The 15907-nt window shown below is 32.1% G+C and overlaps 1 protein-coding gene and 1 long non-coding RNA gene across 3 annotated transcripts; both read left to right on the top strand.

Annotated features, from left to right (window-relative positions):
* Positions 1–39: 39 nt before the first annotated feature.
* LOC130645160 (probable serine/threonine-protein kinase DDB_G0271682) lies at positions 40–15510 on the top strand. Of its 2 annotated transcripts, none has more exons than XM_057451051.1 (3): positions 40–392; positions 6995–8680; positions 12939–15510. In XM_057451051.1, the coding sequence occupies exons 1-3, from the start codon at positions 189–191 to the stop codon at positions 13137–13139; spliced, it is 2091 nt and encodes a 696-aa protein (XP_057307034.1). In that variant the 5' UTR covers positions 40–188; the 3' UTR covers positions 13140–15510. The 2 variants fall into 2 exon arrangements, with proteins under 2 accessions (XP_057307034.1, XP_057307035.1); XM_057451052.1 differs by lacking the exon at positions 12939–15510 and adding an exon at positions 8859–12910.
* LOC130645162 (uncharacterized) lies at positions 399–6524 on the top strand. The gene is made up of 2 exons (XR_008982685.1): positions 399–4165; positions 5260–6524. It is a non-coding gene; the product is annotated as an uncharacterized LOC130645162 (long non-coding RNA).
* Positions 15511–15907: the final 397 nt, after the last annotated feature.

Genomic DNA, 15907 nt, shown 5'->3' with positions numbered 1-15907 from the left:
ACCTTGACCCATACTGCATTGCCATTTAAAAATTTAAGTTTTTTAGCACTATCAATAAGAACGTCCTTGTCTCAATATGATCTTAAAAAATTGAAGTCAATTAATACTAATTTAGTGATAGTAGTAATAGTAATCTTCTATTTAAGGTGAACGAAGGGAATAATGCGGAAAAAAGTCAACTATCAGCGATGGAAAATCAAGGAGACAATCAGATGCAATTAGAAAGGGCGGAAAATGCTCCATTTCAAAGACAATTCCAAATGTTCTTAAAAAGCGATGAAAAAAATTCTTTTGTGCAGTTATTAGAAAATACAATCCAAAATCAACAAGACCAAGTAGAAGTAACTGACACTAAAGCTGACCTTGTACGTGTGAAACAAGAACATTCTCAGGTTAGACAATTTTGGCTTATTTTCAAATCTTCATTATAGGCACTAATACTTACTTCAATTTAGGTTGTCTAAAGCCTAGATTAGATGCATTATTTTTGCCGTTTTAAACTTAATTTAGTCTAATATGTTTGACAAAAAGATGACGTCTACATTGACATAATTAATTAATGTCGACGTTATTCAAAAGTTACAGGAGAATGTGCTGATACAATCGCCAATAGTGAGGCACGGCATTAGACGTCTACTTTTTGTCAAGGGAAACTAAATAAAATCGGATTTTGTTTTTCGGGGCAGAAATACGAATGGGCAGTAATACAATACTCGACGTGATTTTGAACGCCCCCCGCAAGTTTGTTTTAAACACATAAAGCGCAAGCTTTAAAGGCGCAAACAAACCAACCTGCCTGCATAAGTGGTAAGTTAAAATTTATAATTGGTGATAACGCGTTACAAACCTAATCATTATTATATATATTTTTTTGTTTATTGAATAGAATTTGATATTTTTATCAACAATAACACATGACAATCCAATGTCATCTGATGAGAGTAAAGAGGAGGAGAATCGTTTTGAAGTTTTAATGAAAAAAGGCACGAAGAAAAAAAGAAATAAAACTGGAAGGGAATTACATTGGCCAAGAAATATGGTTAACAACTTAGTGATTATTCTTGAAAATAAAAAGATGACAAAAAGCTGCTATTAACCAATGTTTAAAACGTTAAAAAGAGACCGAATATTATAAGTCAGTAATTGAAAAGCTGAAAGGAAGGTGTGAGTCCAGAGGAATCGAATTTTCCATCGACACTAATCAAACAAGCCTAACGTTTAAATTCTACATAACAACCTGCATGGAAGCTGCTTCTGGAATAAAAGTATTTCAAGAATACAAACAATATGGCACATGGCAAAGTATTTGCAGTCAAAACATCTATAGACAGTTGCAAGCTGATGAGTCAAGTGGTAGCGAAACCAAAAGAAGAAAGAAAAAAGAGCAGCAACAAGGTCATGACCGATTTATAACTCTTTTGGTACGCATGGTTACAATACCTGGCCAGCAGCCCATTGTTCAACAAACGGTACACAAGGCATATGTACTATGGAAATTCATTAATCCCCCCTCCCCTTCATCCACAACAGCAGCATAGTTATGTCAAATATGGTACAGATAAAGAAGGACCAGTGTATGAAGATTTAGAAAGTTTTTATTTGTTGTAAAATATTATTTTAGACATTGGAAAAAGGTTATAATGATTCCTCCTTTTTAACAAGTTCTTCCATTAGTCATTGTGAAAATTATTTCATTAGCGACGTCCTCTTATTAGCGCCGCTCTCTAATTAATGGAGTACCCCGTGAGTCAATTTTTAAGTAGTGTAAATACGGTATATATTTTTCAAAAAGAGTCCTGTCAATGAGTTATATTGTATATAACTCGTTTCCAGGTCATTTTTACTCCGTGTTTTCTATGAATCACCAAATTAAGTTAATCACCACTAAATTTAATTTCAATTAGTGTATAATATATCCAAGTTTAGGAAAGTTGAAAAATGCTGAAAGTCGGCAATCACGTGGCATTTGAGCGTGTCTCCCTCACAAATTCCTTTTCTTGTGTGATAAAGATTCGTGGAAAGTTTCATGCCCCCACTATAGACTCGGGAATGTAAAATAAAATTCATGAAATAAATTTCACAGATCGTACATTATGTAATACTTTCTTTGAGAACAAAAAAGACAGAAAATAGAATATCTATTTACACAAACTTCTTTAAATTTATTGTACGCCTTATCTATTTTTTTGTTTTTTAATTTCGTTGAAAAAACTAGAACAATTCAAACGTTTGAAACGAAATAGCCAAAAAACATTTTTTAATAAATAATAATAATAATAATTTTAATAAAACATATTTATACAACAAAAGTAATGCTTTAAGAAAACAATGAAAAGTAATTATTCGTGACTTTTGTGCGACAAACTCTTTTAATTTTTGTTATGAAAACAGCATTAAACAGACAATGAAAATGTTCGTTTAGCAAATGTGATATATTATTGCGCTATTTTTAAGAAGAAGCCACTCTTCTACTTTTCTTATTACAGACATACGGAAACAGAAGATTGATATCAGAAGCTACATATTAGTACCGTGGAAAGAAAAGAGACAATAGTTGGAAATACACGCATGCTTAAGGGAGTAATAAAAGTTAATTATAGTGAACTGAAGAAGTTATTCTGACTATTTTATAAATAAAGAAGGAGCATTAAAAAGAAAGTACAAAAATATAAAATAATATTGTGGCTATTTTCAAAGAAAAACCTGCATATCTACTCTGCCTGTTACATACGGACACAAGCAGTTAGCATGTTATTATAAAAGACTATTTGTCTAATCCGTGAAGAAATTCACTTACAGACACTAAGTATTGAAAATATATTTTTAAATTTCAGCAAAAGTCTTGAATAAAATAAACAACAACAAAGAATCCGTTAAATTGAAACAGATACTCTTTTCATCGTTAAACTATTTTTGTTCACTTTTGAAGAAAAAAAATTAGTAAGTTTTTAGAAAAACAAAAAGCACTGGAATTGATTTTTGTAAAGTATTGTATTTTCTTTTTCAGAGAAAGTTTCAACGATTTTAGTTTAATTTTTTGTGACATATTACTGTGGCTTTTTTTTAAAGTAAACAAACACATTCACTTTGCCTTTTACGTACGAAAACACACAGTTAGCGTATTATTTTAAGAGACTTGTTGTTGATAAACTGTATAAACATACATGTTTGGCATATTAAAAATCTATTTTCTAAACTCCATAAAAGCCATAGAAATAAAATAGACAATAAACGAAAAAGGTCGCAAGATTGACATTTAGTGTTTTTCTGATCGTTAAATTATTTTTTGACTAAAAGCGCGAAAAATTAAGACAATATAAACGACATGCCCAACCATCCATTAATTACCGGTAACTTTGTCAGTGAATTCATTGTGAACAAAGCAAATGCATTGATGCAACAATAAAAGATGACCCGTGACTTTTGTATCAGTACTAAAGACAAAAAAGGTGACATTTTAAATGCCGTTGTTTCAAGAAAAAAACAGCACATCTGCGTTACTAGTGGCATTTTAAACAAATTTAAAGCTTTTAATGACGTCACAGAAAATATGCTGACGCAAGAAAAAATTAATTGCTGTGATTTTGTTCCTTTTTGGACGTACTATAAGTGTGCTAAGTTTGATTCAAGTGTGCTAAGTTCGATTCAATTTGGGGGGCGGATACCCGGAGTCAAAATATGTTTGAAAAACCCCGGATCGAATAGGGTTAAACCTACTTAGACCTAAAACAACTTAAATTAGTGCAGCTTGCTCGTAACAAGAGAAGAGAATAGTTACGAAGGATCGATCCCGGTACCATTTTCTTCTTGATCTTTAAAGGCATATTAATGAGGCCATTTAACTACACTTTGTGATCCTTCTTTTAAGAAATTCTTCTCCATTTTTTAAAGCTGGAAAGGATAGTCTGATATATTAGGCTGTTTAGTCACGTGATCAAAAGCCGTAGAATTTTTTTTGCCGTAGCGAACTCGCATACCGTAGACAGATTTTCCCGAGATTTTATACGTATGTGCCCATCCAAAGCTATTTTCCGACTATGTTTTTCCTTATTAGGCATTTTTCGATAGACACCTCTTTGCACAGAATAGGCCGAGGTTTGTTTTGATTGATGATAGAAGTTTGTAGCTGTTAACGTTGAAGAGTTACAGGATTTTGAATTTTAAGGTTGCGATTATTTTTGTATTGTATGTGTTATTTAAACTTCTATCATATCAAGTAGTAAAGTTTAAAGTATGTAGAATTGTTCTTATCAAATTAATAGTTAGTTAGAAAAAGGAAAAGCTGTCGGATTTCACATTTTTTTGTTGACACTTTTGGATCACCCCTTGCAGACAGAGCTAACAACAGCTACAAACATGGCGGACTAAATCTCAAAAATAAGTTTATGGGGTTATAGCTACTAGTTCACTTTTGTATATTAATAAGAGACTGTTCACAATAAGAGATGTTCAATGTTTATAGTTACATATATTTATAGTTTAGCTAGATAGTGAGAGATAGTAAAACAAAGATTTAAGCGACTATATAGCTAGGTGGTATTTGGGGTTATATTCTAGCTAGCTAGTTAAGCTTTGTGTTTGTTATTTTATCACTATAATTACCTCTAGTATGGATGCTAAGGCATAAGGTATGTCTAGCTAGTTTTCACAGCTTGTTTAGTGTTTTTTATAGATTAAAATTTTTTATTAAAAAAAGATGTTCGTGACAATGTTGTTGCTGTTCAGAAAAGTGAACTTATGTTCAACATTAGAGAAGCGAGAATGTCGCAAATAACGTAATTTTCTGAAAGAATTTCTAGCAGATCCAAACCTACTTGTTGGAAAGGATATTCGTCATCGAGTTAGAGAGGAGGGAAGTGATGAGGTAAATTGGAAACAGGGAAAAGTTATGAGCTTAAGTAAGATTGCTAAGAATGTTAAAAGATCCGAGTATTGTGTGCTGTACGCTTCTGAACCTGATAACGTTTGGAAATTTCCATTGCTTTTGGATTTTGAAAAGGGAGATTTGATATTGCTGTAGTTCGCTTATTATGTCGTTAATTTGGTATATAATAATAGTTTATGTTCACATGGTATACATTAGTTTTGTTGATATATAATATTTTAATGGGAAAAAGTCGTCTATTTTAGTCCATTTAATTTTAGTATATACAAGTTTTGTATTGGCATTTGTAGACTGTATGAGATTTTGTTCTGAGATTTTGTTCTTTGAAATATGCCGCTCTGCCTATCCTATATGCTTTTTTTATTACTAACTAGAATTTGACTTCAAGATATCTTGGCCAAACATCTGAATGCAGTGGTTGTACAGTTAAACGTGTTTATATACTTTGTATAAAAAATGGTATTTCTGGCATGACTATAAAATGCTTATATTATGTCAATGACTTTATATTAAAGTTTTTATTTAGCTTAATTTTATGATTTTGATATTTGTTTCTTTCTGGATTTTTGCCCATCTCTCTACAGTATTTAACAGCCTGGTCTGCAAAACATCAATAATTTTTTATAGTTTAATTTACTGTTTTTATCACAATTCTGTTAATTAACCTATACAAACTTCGCAAATGGCTTATATACCTGGTTTCCTTTTTAGTTCTTACCCCCGTCTTTTTTAAATTTAACAGTCTGGTCTGTAAATTACACATATTTATCACATGATATTTTTTGTAGTTTTAATTACTGTTTTACCATGGTTCTGTTCTTTTTAATTTAATGCAACTTCGCCAACAATGGCTTATTTAAAACTGGTTTCTTTTTAGTTTTACCCCCGTCTTTCTCTATTTAACTGTCTGGTCTGTAAAATACACACCTTATCACGTGATATTTTTTGTAGTTTTAATTACTGTTTTATCACAGCAATTTAATGCAACTTCGCCAATGACTTATTTATAACTGGTTTCTTTTTTGTTTTACCCCCGTCTTTCTCTATTTAACTGTCTGGTCTGTAAAATACACATATTATCACATGATATTTTTTGTAATTTGAACTATATACTGTTTTATCACAGTTTTTTTTTTTTTATTAATTTGATGCAACTTCGCCAATGGCTTATTTATTACTGGTTTCTTTTTAGTTTTACCCCCGTCTTTCTCTGTTAACAGTCTGGCCTGTAAAATACACATCATATCACGTGATAATTTTATAGGTTTTCTTCTTTTAAGTTCTAGTGACGTTTATAGTTACTTATTTCTAGTTACGTGATAGGATTACTTTTCATTTTTATGTTAGTTTTTACAGTTATTTTACCAATGTTATGTATATTTTACCATATATGGAAAAAGTAAAAATGGCGGCATAATGACGTCAGATATGAAAAAAAAATTGCAAATGTCTTTCTTAGCATAAATTTTACCAACCCTAAAATTTTCATTCTATAATGTTTAGTTATACCAAAGTTATTGTACACGTAGCAAAGGTCTCAAAATGAGTTTAAAAACAGTCGTTTTGGTGCCAAAAATGTTCTACTTGGAATGCACTTATTTTTTCTAATTTTTGCTACCAATTACGCATACTAAAATAGCCATAACTTTTGAACTATTTATCGTAGAAGGAAGTTTGACCCCTCGTTGAATTTCAAATGGCCCAGCCATTCTGAAAACAAGAACATTATAGACTCCTACACAAAGCTTTAAAACTCCCGAAAGTGCCTAGATATATGCAACTGATAATTTTGACATAGCAATGTACCTAAGTAGTTTGGATACCCTACTACCTGCAATTCCTTCAGTTAAACTAGTCACCTTCCTGAAAGAAATCTGGATCCATCACTTGCTCAATTCTTTATGTGAATGCATCATTAATAGCATTACCTTCCCAATAATTACAGTAAACACACTTTTACAGAAACTATTTCATTTAACTTGACCCATACTGTATTTCCATTTCATAATTTAAAAAAAAAATGTAGCAAAGTCATTAAAAACGTCCTTGTCTAAATATATTTTTAAGAAGATTGTAGTGAATTAATATTTAAGTATTTTTCTATTTAAGGTGAACGAAGGGTTTAACGTGGAAAGAAATCAATTACCGGCAATGGAAAAAAAATTAGGTAATCAGATGAGAGATTTTGCATTTCAAGGAGAACTCCCGTCAATCTATCAAAAATTCGAAAGAAAATTTGAAAAAGTAACGTTTAAACCGGTAGTGGAAAGAAGAAATCAAGATCAAGCAAAAGATGAAGAATTAACGTCCCTTCGTGGACAACTAGCAGAAACTAGAAATCAGAATAAAGCAAAAGATGAACAAGTAGGATTCTTTCACGCACAACTAGTACACACAAGGAATCAAAATGAAGCAAAAGATGAAGAATTAACGTTCCTTCGTGCACAATTGAATGAAAATCAAGCAATGGCTGAACAATCGGTTTTTCTTTGTGCGCAACTAGAAGAGACAAGAGATCAAGATCAAGCAAAGGATGAAGAATTAACATTCCTTCGTGCACAGTTAGCAGAAACAAGAAATCAAAATGATACAAAGGATGAAGAATTAACGTCCCTTCGTGACCAGTTAGCAGAAGCAAGAAATCAAAATCAAGCAATGGTTGAACCATTGAGGTCATTTCGTGCACAGTTAGTAGAAACAAGCAATCAAAATGAAGCAAAAGATGAAGAATTAACGTTCCTTCGTGCACAATTGAAAGAAAATCAAGCAATGGTTGAACAATCGGTTTTTCTTCGTGTGCAACTTCAAGCAAAGGATGAAGAATTAACGTCCCTTCGTGCACAGTTAGCAGAAACAAGAAATCAAAATGATACAAAGGATGAAGAATTAACGTCCCTTCGTGACCAGTTAGCAGAAGCAAGAAATCAAAATCAAGCAATGGTTGAACCATTGAGGTCATTTCGTGCACAGTTAGTAGAAACAAGCAATCAAAATGAAGCAAAAGATGAAGAATTAACGTTCCTTCGTGCACAATTGAAAGAAAATCAAGCAATGGTTGAACAATCGGTTTTTCTTCGTGTGCAACTTCAAGCAAAGGATGAAGAATTAACGTCCCTTCGTGCACAGTTAGCAGAAACAAGAAATCAAAATCAAGCAATGGCTGAACGATTGAGGTCATCTCATGCACAAGTTCTAACACGAAGAAGCCAAAATCGAGAAGTCCAGAAAAATGAAGGACTAGATTGGATACTGAAGCGTGAAGAAATAGATCTAATGAAGAAGAAAATAGGTGATGGTGGTTGGGGAACTGTAGAAGTTGGAAAGTTTCGTGGAACTGAAGTTGCTGTTAAGAAAATTCACAACTTAATAATATCTGATTACAGTCGTGGGCTATTTGAACGTGAAATGACAATAGCATCCAGGTGTCGACATCCATGCCTTGTTCAATTTATCGGCGCAACAAACGATAACGGTTGTCCATTATTTATAATGGAACTCCTTGAAACTGACTTGCGCGCATTGATAACGGAAAGAAATTTGGTGGATCAAGAATGTTTACAGATAGCCTTCGATACAATTCGTGCTTTGAATTATCTTCACCTGTCCAAGCCTGCCCCTATTATCCACCGCGATGTTAGTAGTGCTAATGTTCTATTGTACCGTGGCAAAGACGGATGGAGAGGAAAACTCTCAGATTTTGGTGCAGCTAACCTTATTCACCATTCAAAAACGCCCTATCCTGGTGCTTCATTATATTCCGCACCTGAAGCATGTACTAATACTCAGAACACGAAAGTGAGTGTCTTATATTTTTATTTCACAGCAGCAAATTCAGATTTTCTTATCTTTTATTTATACTTACAGGACATCTATTTATAGTAATAAAAAAAGTTAATAAAATATTCAGTTCTAGTTGAATGGGTGTGGAATAATCCACATCATTAAGGAAGCAACAATTATATATTTCCACTAGAAAAATCAGCTTAGGCGGAGGAACAATGAGGAAGATCTGTCATTTGAAATACGATAACGTCAACAATGGAGATGCAAAGAATTAGTTTGTAGAGCCTGAAATACTGATAAAGAAAATGTATGTGTTGGCCCAATTTTGTGCCCTGGTTGCTCCTAGTTACCCATAAGGGAGATGGCGTAGACCATTCCAATCCTTTTTCAATTTATTTTGCCTTAAATTTGTCATTACAATGAAATAAAAATTTCTAGCCTGTTCTTTCTATTATGTAACATTCGCAACCCTTATTAAAATAATGCATACCATTAAGTGGTGTCGCTGAGATATGCAAGAAGGAATTTTGATGACGTCATCAGCCTGTTGATATGCGAAAAATTTCGTTAAGCCGTTGCCTCTAATGTGTAGAGGTGTGAAATGATCATCAAGAAAATATATAGAATCAGGTCCTTTTGATGAACGATTACAGAGATAACGGGATGTAAGTATTTTTTATGGCGTTATCAACCCAAACGTATTGGGTAATCCATCTTTGCAAACTTATCCAAGGCAGTTACAGGTGGAAGGTGATAATTATTAAAAAAATTATTGATTTCTAAATCCTAAAATCTATTAAGATAACTACTATAATAACAAATAAATAACTATACTTCACAACTAAGTATCCAGGTATTTTCCTAGGAACGGTTTTTAAGAATCTTCATGGCTGTATGGGGTGAAAATAAGTGGGTTTTGGATTTACCTACTGGTAAACATCAAGAATAAAATCTATAACTCGAGATAACCAAGAATATTTTATTGTATTAAAAGCATTTTAAGAGCTTCGTTTAAACCTCTTTGAAGTAAAGAGATATCTGTCATGACCAGCAACAATATTTTGTTTAGTTTAAAGTCCCTTTTCCTCAACATACTATTAAATTCGAACGAAAGTTTGTTATGATGAGATGGCGGTAAATTTGAATAAATATACAGATCGAAAACATTCATGTCAAATCGAATGCTTAATGTGGTGGCTTCATCTTTATTTCTTGCATCTTTACTTTCTTTATCTTTTTGGGGGGAAGTTCAGCAATATAAAATAATGAAAATAATGTTTTTTACATGTTGTTCAACATTCTATTTTGATCTTGAACTTCTTCTAATTACTTTGTGTACGTGGCCATTACAATAAAGAGAAATATATTCCATTGTTTTTTGATTCAGCTACCTGTTTGGCAAATGTGAAAACATTCTCAATTATAAATAGTTCATCACTTACAAAGACATAAACAAAATTGATTTATTGTGGGGACTTTCTTATAAAGCAAACGACCAAGCCAGTCAGTCTGGTCTTTAAAATCAACATTTATCATGAACTTTTATTCGCAGCGCAGGGTGGTATCTGAATGTGATGAAGGATAAATGCAAGGCAACTATTCCTTAAAGAGTTCTCTTTGAGTTTCAAACTTCCTTAACTTCAGCAAAAATCTTTTAATATAATTTACTTTCGCCGACAAATTCTAGTTAGTTATAACTACGAGAATTTCTAGCGATATCGAACAATCCTCAAGACTGACTTCAAACACACATTTAAAGTTTCAAAACAACCTGATTGATGACGTTATCAAAATAAGACTGGCGTCAAAAATACTTTTAAAATTTCAAAAAAAACTGATTGATGACGTTATCAAAATAATTTAAAATTCTATTATCTTCTTAACCGTTTTTGAAAATCACATTATCCTATCATTTCCCTTAATCAGTATTTTAAGCTCCACACAACGGGATGACGAATTGTTTTAAAAAAAGTTTGCTTATATTTGTGTGTCTTTGCTAACATCAGCAAAATCTTTAAAGCCTTTCAACTCCTTGCACTTTTGTTGAAACACATGTTTCTATAACAATATTTTGATTCAAGCTTTAAGCTCTTCATAGTAAATGCAACAGGTAAACATTTTTCTAAAAATAAACATCATGAAAACTTAATTGATTATCGACCAGTCTATTGTATTAACATGCTTAGTCTGTGTTATTGTTCTACGGCTTATTTTAAGCCGGTAGAACTTTAATTAGGCACTTTTTTCTCGCCGTTTTTATTACCGACCTAGTAAAGCACCGAAGGGTGCCAGGCTAGTGTAGCGGTACATAAATTACTAGATTTTACTAGATTTTGAGTGCTAATAACAAAACTACCCTGTCTGACAAGGTACTAAAACCTATTATCTTCACAAAGTAATTTAACATTATTATTTTACGGTCAGACGTCATCAAAATTGATATTTCCTCCTGTCTTTTCCATTGTTCTTCTGCCTAATAAACTTTTTCACGGATTTGCCGACTTTTATGCGATATTACGTTGATTATGTCTGTTACATGCAAAGTGGTTGTGTTCAGTTTACTTTGAAGTCGCCGACAAATGCATGTCTAAAAGGTTCATTGATTTTAATTAATGAAGTCATCACAATACACTAATAACGTTCCGTTAACACATGATCCTAAAATTTTTCTTGAACACAGCTTCAAGCTCTACCCAGATAGGCAAAGGATAAATACACTGTTAAAAATATTTTTTAGTGTATCGACAGGTTAATAGTGACGTTATCAAAATTAAATAACACTTTTTTCCATTGTCCCTCTGCCTTAGTGGATTTTTCCACGAATCTAATATACGATTGCGTAAGTTGTGCGTGTTTGTCTGTAGCAGGCAAACTATATATGTTAATTTCTCTTTGAACTAGCCTAAAAAAGTATGACGTATATGCTAACTTTTTAAACGTTATGGCACGACGTCAAGGCACTTAGATTGACATCAATACATGTTGGTGCATTTCGCGCTGCAAGCTTGAGGCATTGTAACTTGGAAATGGCGAAAAATAACTAAATTCTTCTCCGTTGATAATTAGAACTAACTTCTAAAGCTGGATTAACCCACCTGACATTATTAAAAGCCTTTTTAACCCAATATCTCTTCAACTATTTCTCAAAAGCTGATGATTCTGTATACCATATTGGTGAGTGTTTCAAGCTGTGCACAAATAAAGGGTAAAATAAATTTAGATTTGTGACAAAGCAGAGATAAAAAAATTGCACAGCTGATTTGCACACCATAATGAACATTTTAAAACCAACGAAATGCCAATTGCGAGTTTCCCTGTAATAATCTGGACTGTAAACTACAAGTTTTTTGATTATGTCAGCATTCGTTGTTATCTTTACTGACAAAAGTTCCTTCAAGTAAAAATCTGAAACATAACGTTTGCCTAAGTGATACCTGAATAAGGAACTGAACTTGTTATTGGTCTTTTTCCAGTAAGATGTATTTTACTATGATATTGTTCATATTTTGATATTTTTAAGTTTCTTAGTTGGTATATTTTTCTACGTTTGTAATCGCGTTATGTGTTTAACTTGTGGAAAGCTTGTCTCAATTAATCTACATATTATGTTAAACTTTTTTCGCCTCACATGCACATTTGTTAACTGCAACAGCTAAATTTGACAAATATTGAATGGTTGACTAAGTAAACGGTTCAAAGAGGCTTGTAAACAATTTATACCGGTTTGATAAATTGGAATTGAAAACAGATATAGGGGAAGTGAATGTTTGGAATAAGTTTTTCTCAAAATATTATCTTTCTCGTTTTCTTTCTTCAGTCATTGAACTTCAGAATTAAGGAAACATATAAATGAAAAATAAAAAAAATAAATGCTTAAGAAAACATAGTACTTGGACATGTCTTTGTGCTTGGATATATTGGATATTTCTTCCCAAAAGATACTTCATGTTCGATTTATGCACTAAAATCTTTCATTACAAAATACTTAAAAACGGAAACAATATACATAAAAGAGTGCTGTAATATACTGTGATAAAAATATATTTATTAGTGGCTACCCTGTTTTAATACGTAAAGTGCAAAAATGCGTGGCAAGCATCATATAGATAAAATTAAAGTTTCATAGTGTCAGGTTCCTTGACTTAAACAAATTTAATAATAGCAAAGGTTTTCAGAAATGGAGATACCTATTGTGGGTAAGAATGGTCAATCTTCTAATGTAAGAAAAACCAAGTAAAAGTCAGACTTTTTATTATTTCAATTCTTTCAGCTTGATGTATACAGCTTCGGTGTACTGTTTTGTGAAATGTGCATAAGGCAACAACCAGTACCAGATTTACGTGAACAGCAAGTCGATATGGTAAAAAACAATGACTACAAGGTTCTTATTATACAGTGCTTGAAGGAAAATGTTGATGGCAGGTTAGACAGCCAGACCGTTTTATCCTATTTTGAGAGATGGTTAGCTTGAATGTTCCCTTAAATTTACTCACATGGAATGTTTTATTGGCACAGCTGGTATTCTGTAAATTGCTCCCAATTGCGTTGCTGCAATTCCAATGACATTGCTTTATCCATGCTGCTAGTGTACTGTAAAATTACTTCCCCATTAGTGTTTTTTCTGTTTTATAGGAAGTGTTGATTTGCACAATTGCATTTTTTAAATTACGAGTGCACAAATATGCAACGTCTATTCCCTTCTTTTAAACCAGGGCGGCGAGACGAACCAGCCAATCCCAAACACAGCAAAATATGCGCGGTGTTTTCTTGATTACTACAATCATGGATAAAATATAATGAAACAGCACGGCTAATTTTTGAATTTACCCGCCACAAGTGATTACATTGGTTGTTCTATATTAGAGTCGTGTATTTTAAACTTGTCAATGTTTACAGCAGAATTAAACTTCGGACCTTAAGTTATTTGGTTTGGTTTGGTGATCTGTCGTGGGCCACGACGTGAATTATTTCGTTGTAAGGTGCTAACGAATGCTACTAGTGAATTTAATACGTTCTCTACCTGGCCTACGTGTGCGTACTTAAAGGAAAATGACGAAACTAACTTTGTTTCTTTAATTTTATCCATGATTGTTTTAGGCAAGAGAAACACACTACCGGGCGAGCTTGTAGAGTGAGCAAAAGTACTTTATTATCTTATATGAAGTGTTATGACTGTTTTTTACTGAGTAATGAGATGTTAAAACTTATTTTTTTACTATCTATTTAAAACCATTTATTTGCTTTTACTAGTTTTATACTCATTGAGACGAATTTAGTTTAGCTATAGTTGTAACACCTCTTTTAATTTCGTAATTGGTGATCAAATATACTGGCAGTCTTTTACACATGTGACAAAGATTTTTAAAAGTACTTTGAACTACAACGCTGATTTCCAAGAATTTTACCTTTGATCTACAATATTGCGGAATTTAATTCCACGGCTTAACGTTTTAACGCTTTTGCGGAATAAAACTTTGCCTTCTAAGGATTTTAAAAGTTTTCACAAAATTTGATTTCTGGAATTGTCAAGAAGGCAAGAAACCTCAAAATTACCTTTCTTTAAAAATTTATAACAGTGAACTAGCTATCAAAGATTCAATCGCATTTTGGTACAATATACTCAAATTGTATATTTTTCTTGCTGACTGTCTATTTTCTTCATTATATAAACAAATATTCCATGCGTCGTTTACATAAAACTTGACAAAATCTTAGATTGGTTTATTTAGGAAGCATAGCTAATAAGTCTTTCTCACGCTAATTTCTTTTTTAATACTTTATATAAACGGAATCGTGAGTGCTAAATAAATTTTGTTAAAATCAGTGCTGCAAGATAACTCAACGAAACTTGCCAACTTCTGTCATAATTAATTACATAATGCTCGTTTAATTATTTAAAAATATTCATCACTTAAGTTGCAATTGCACCTTTTTATACTTTTGCATAACTGGTAAAAAATGTCAATGTCTTTGTATTTTATAGTGTAGTTTGTAGTTTATTAAATGTTTTAGGACTTTTTATTATAAGTATAACGGAAAACGACATAAACGTAGGAAGAAAAATAAGAAGAAAAATTAATGAATATATAGACATTTACCAGGTATGAAAAAAGTTTATTCTAGGCTACGTTTCAACAGCTACAACTGTCATCGATCTATGTTATGCAATAACGGCTAATAATGGCTAAAATGGGGTAATATTTTTTTTGAAAAAATCAAGTCGGTTTTAATTAATAATTAATTCTTTTTTATTTTTATTTTATTAAAGTTTTCGGTAGTAAGCGCGGCCAACATCAGCAATGCAAGAATATTCCAAAAGACAGTTTATATACTACATTACAATGAGATATAAAAAACTAACCACCTATGGTAATCAAAAAGATATAACAGACATGACGTAATGTTCTTATTAAGTTCGGGTTTCTCCCTATATATCGTCAAAATCATCTTGATTTTTGAAAGAAAATTATTTGGAGCTGATGTGATAACACTAAAATCATAAAAGGAGGACAAAACGCAGAAATAAAAGATGTTCTTTGATAGTAGAAAAACTGGGTACTTTCTACAGACTTGCCAGTTACGGGAGAAATTTAAAGATGTTCGAAAGCCCTAACTTGCAAATATCGGTTAATTTTTCAAAAATTAGCAGCATTGCAGCTACTACACAGCCCAAAGGTTTATTTAAAAAGATAATTTAAAAACGACTTGATATTTTATTGTTATCGTGAAATGTCCTCTCTTGTAGTTCACCACCTGTCCTAGGTAACTTTTTTTTATATTAGTGCACAAGTAGAATTATTTAATGCATATGGTTTCTGCGAATAAATCCTGAAAATATCGAACTGATTTTTTCTTTGTCAAAAAATTTTGTAAGGTGTTTGACCGCGAAGATAAATAAGAATATCATACATAGTATGATATAAAGTCACTTTAAAACCCTCTATGAAATATAAAAAAAATTTCATGCGTTTTTAAACATCTAACATTTCGGTGAAGATAGTCCTTATCGTCATGCTGTTCTTATCAACTTGTAGATTGAATTTATTGTGAATGAAGGCAAGCATAGTTTTTTTATGTTAAGTGATCTAAAGCTGGCTTATAAAGTGTTTTCCTCTCATTTGAAAAACATTAAGGCCTTAATCCCTGTATGATGCTCTTTACTAGATGAACAAAAATTCCAGAGAATTGCCCTTGAGGCTCCTAAAAACAAACAACTGGGTATCCAGCTAGCTTTATGTA

The sequence above is a fragment of the Hydractinia symbiolongicarpus genome, chromosome 5 (assembly GCF_029227915.1).
Source record: "Hydractinia symbiolongicarpus strain clone_291-10 chromosome 5, HSymV2.1, whole genome shotgun sequence".
NCBI classification, from domain to species: Eukaryota; Metazoa; Cnidaria; class Hydrozoa; order Anthoathecata; family Hydractiniidae; genus Hydractinia; species Hydractinia symbiolongicarpus.
The sequence above is the reverse complement of the archived record's forward strand: the minus strand, read 5'-3'. Positions and strand labels throughout refer to the sequence as shown.